The following is a 4,070-nucleotide window of genomic DNA, read 5'->3' on the forward strand; positions in this document are numbered from 1 at the left end:
CGGATAAAATGTGGTCGGCGAGGTAAGCCAAAAGTGGCGCATGCCAACAGGCTTTGGCGTTATCATGGTCCAGGACATTTCAGTTGGGACGCAGTGAACAAAGGAACAAATGACGCTTCTGAAGACGTGCCACCTGAAGAAGCCACCGTCGAAGAAAAAACTCTACTGAGTTTTGAGAAGGGAAACGGTGAAGCTCTTAATGAAGTTACTACTACTGATGTGACTGTTATCGATGAAAGAACATTTCCTGATGAAGCAGATGAACCCCATATGAAGCAGAAGCCAACGAGACGGAGACCAGTACGGAAGAAGATACGTCCCGTAAAATTAAGAAGCTTTGTTGAATTGTAATTTTGTGTTTGTAATTCTGTACATTTAATTAAGTTATTGTTAATTGTTATTGGTTTATTGCAAGTGGCTATTGTTCGGGATGAACAATACTAAAGAGGGGCAGTGTTGCGTCAGCGAGGTCACGTGACTAGTATCACGCCACGTTTTCTAGAAATATCCTGTTCCTTCAAGAATGCCCTAGCATTTACTAGATATGTGTTAGTCTTGTATATATATAAGACGGTCACAACGTGACAGGACAACAGTGTAATGAGTAATTGAATGTATGCGGAAAAAATATTGTTGGCCACGTGAGACGTGAATTATAGTGTTTGTTATAGAGGACTATTGAAATTAAGTGTATCGGTAAAGTTGTATTCGGAAAGAATAAACCAGTTTTATTTAAGAAAGGACTTGTGTCGCTAAAGTTTCGTCGGAACGAATTTACGGAAAATTAATTAACAAACGGAGACGTAACAATATGGACTTCCAACAGATTTCTAAACACATTTTTCTGAACTATTTATGAGTTTGGACAAACTACAGGTTGGTATATCCAATGATGGATGATTATGATGTTGATTAAAGGTGACAGCAGACCAAAAGGGAACAAAGGTTACAGGAAGACACTGTCCACCAAACAAATAGAGTAAGTTGATATTCTGTACACAAGCACACTTTCTGAAGATTGGAGAGTTGCTAATATTACTTTATTTTCAAATGGGGTGATAAGAGATGCACCAAACATTAAAGGTCAGTTATCCTTATTTTATAGTGGAAAATATGCTAAGCTTCACAAAATCATTTAGTAAAATATGATATCATAACTGGAAGCCAACATATATTCAGCACAGGAACTCTAACTTTGCTAATTTGTTATTTTTTCAATGATGTTACTTGTTATCTGGACAATAAGAAAGGGTGTAAACATGAAGACTTAGATTTTCAAAAAGTTTGAATAAGGTGCAACAATCACATCAGTAATGGTTGAAGAAAGACTAGTTAATTGGACTGTAGGATGAAAGCATTATAAAAAAACAACAAAAGGTTGTTATTAATGGAGTCCAGTCAAACTAGAAACTTGTTACTAGTAGAGTGCTACATGGGTTAGTGTTTGAGCCTTTGTTTTTTTCTTATTTATATTAATGATATTGATAATGGTATAATCAGTAAATTAGAGAAGTTTGCTGATAACGTTAAACACTTGGGTATTTCTAATTTTACTGAGGCTGTTTTAGTATTAAAGAATGAATTGGAACAATTTGGAAGCTAAACAAATATGTTGCTAATTTCCTTTGATTATATATATAATAAGTGCAAAAAAAATGCATTTTGGTTACCATAATTCGGACCACATATTAATATAGATGGGAACTACCTCAATAAAGAGAAAAGGATCTTAATATAGTGATAAATAAGTCACTTAAGCCATCAAAGCAGCACTCTTTTGCTAATTGTTAAGTTAACACATTTTAAAGACATTGATTAAAAGAGAAAACAGGGAATTATCTCTCTATAGAAATCAATAGTTTGGTTTCACTTGGAATATTATGTAAAGTTTGGTTTCCTTATTGAAGAAAGAATATTGACTTACTGGAAAGGTTTCAGAGGAAGGCTACTAGGATGAAGCTGGAGATGAAGGATATTTTATTTTCTGTTGAGAAAAGATGGGTAAGAAGTGATCTTACTGAAGTTTACATGGCTATCCAAGAGATTGAAAGAATACAGGTCTCTATTGCTTTATATTCAGAATATAATAGGACAAAAGGATATACATTTAAGATTTGAAAAAGATTGACTAGTCTACAGTTAAGACTTACTTCTGGAATAATTTGCTGTCTCCAGCATTAGAGGCTAGAATTTACAGAAGCTTATGATGGTAATCTAGACTTTCAAGAAAAACAAATGGTGGGATTGACAGACCAAATGATCCTGGTTGTACATTATGTTACTCAAGAAATAAATCATTCTTACCCAAGAAATGCATGTTTTACACAAGAATTGGCTGTTACACACATTCAAGAAATTTCTATACTGCAAGAGAAATGCCTATTATGGTAATATGCAAAAATGTCAGTCAGATCCAAGAAATGTGTAAAACTTTAGGTGTAAAATTTGATGAATCACGTTAGAAAGTTAACAATTTAAAACAGCTCAAATAGTGACCAGTACTTCAATGTATAACACAAACTGACTCACAAAAACTCTATGATTGGAGCTTTTACAACTGAACTACCAAGGCTCAAATCCTAAACATACAATTCTCCTTCCTAATTCTAACCATTTCTCTTACAGACTGTACACTTAATGTCATTCTGTAATTTCTATCATCAAGAGTATCACTTGTTTGTATCTTTAAATTCATTTTACCACCCCAAATTATTATCAGTTTTCAAAACTTGAAGAAAGTTAATAAATAAAACAATAAAATGATGCGGTTTAGGGTAACCTTTGGTAGGACTATTTTGTTTGTTGTAAAGCACAAAGCTACACAATGCGCTATCCATACAAAACAAAAAATCGTATTGTCATATACAGACCACTGAATAAAATTAAACAAATATTAAATAAAAGTAAAGATGAAATAAATTTAATGGAGAAAACAGGTATGTATAAAGTTCAATGTGAATGTGAATGTGGTCGGGCATACTTTGGTTAAACTAGAAGAAATTTAAAATTTATAATAAATGAACCTATAAGAAATGTTAAAAACAAAATTGAAAACTCTGCATTAGCTGAACATTTAAATTATACTCCACATATCATCCAGTGGAGAGAACGGTTATTTTGGCTCAACTGAATATGACTGCTAGAAATATTAGAGAAATAATGAAACACAGTAAAAATACCTTGATATTAAATAAGGTTGAAGGGTTAGAAAATCAACAAGTATGTAGATGGTGTAATCTTCTTTTTTGAAAGGTAAACCAGATTGTTTTTCACACTCTTGAAGATGACATGAAACCACGTTGAAACATATACAGTGCATTTTACAATCGTTGATCAGTTTAAATAAAGATTTTAATTGTGTATTATAAAACATTGTTCGTTTGTGGATTTTATTATTTTATCCGTACTCTGTCCACTGCATGTATCGAAACCTGATTTTTACCGTTGTGAACCCACTGACTTGTTGCTGAGCCAACAGGGAGGCTGTAAGAATTAAAGTTTATTTCCAACATGACTAAAAACATTGAATATGCGTACATTTCTGTAATTTTCAATATACCTCTGTAAAACTGCTCCTAAACGCGCGGATGCATCGGCAGCACAACTGTTGAATAAATCTTCTTCTTCCAATTCCTTCTTGCAGCCCTTCAGGAAAAATGGAATAATCCACCTATGAAAAAATAAAATGGCGTTCATACCAAAGACAGAGTGTCGAGAGCATGGACAGATAATTTGGAGTGATGATGAATGAACGCGTTATTATACGAAATATTTAATTCTGATAATGAACAAAATTCGTCCCATAGGTAAATGCATATACCATTTCAAATATTTGCATGTTTTAAGGACTTGATTTTCTCGGCCCCAGTATCTCTGCCATCTTGAGTTTTCGTTCAGAGTGGCTTCAAAATTGCCGACTGTCTTAAAAATATATTGTTGCGTCAGCGAGTCACATGACCACCGTGACTCAACGTTTCTAGAACTATCATGTACTTTGGCGAATGTTCAAGTTCTTACTAGAAATAGGGTACGCTGGTATATAAAAGAGTGGAATGTAATGTGTGATGGTC

The 4,070-nt window shown here is 33.6% G+C and overlaps 1 protein-coding gene across 5 annotated transcripts in view; it reads right to left on the reverse strand.

Moving 5' to 3' along the window:
- The window catches only part of LOC106472685 (multidrug resistance-associated protein 4-like), an 89,026-nt gene extending 85,116 nt beyond the window's left edge, over window positions 1–3,910 (reverse strand). For 3 of the 5 annotated variants that reach the window (XM_022402187.1, XM_022402184.1, XM_022402177.1), the window contains exon 1: window positions 3,560–3,910. In XM_022402187.1, the coding sequence (XP_022257895.1) occupies window positions 3,560–3,696 (137 nt within the window). In that variant the 5' untranslated portion in view covers window positions 3,697–3,910. Of the gene's footprint in view, window positions 1–2,304; window positions 2,746–3,559 lie in introns of those variants that run through there. The other 2 variants (XM_022402196.1, XM_022402181.1) reach the window with 2 other exon arrangements.
- Between the last annotated feature and the right edge of the window lie 160 nt (window positions 3,911–4,070).

The sequence above is a fragment of the Limulus polyphemus genome, unplaced genomic scaffold (assembly GCF_000517525.1).
Source record: "Limulus polyphemus unplaced genomic scaffold, Limulus_polyphemus-2.1.2 Scaffold123, whole genome shotgun sequence".
NCBI lineage: Eukaryota > Metazoa > Arthropoda > Merostomata > Xiphosura > Limulidae > Limulus > Limulus polyphemus.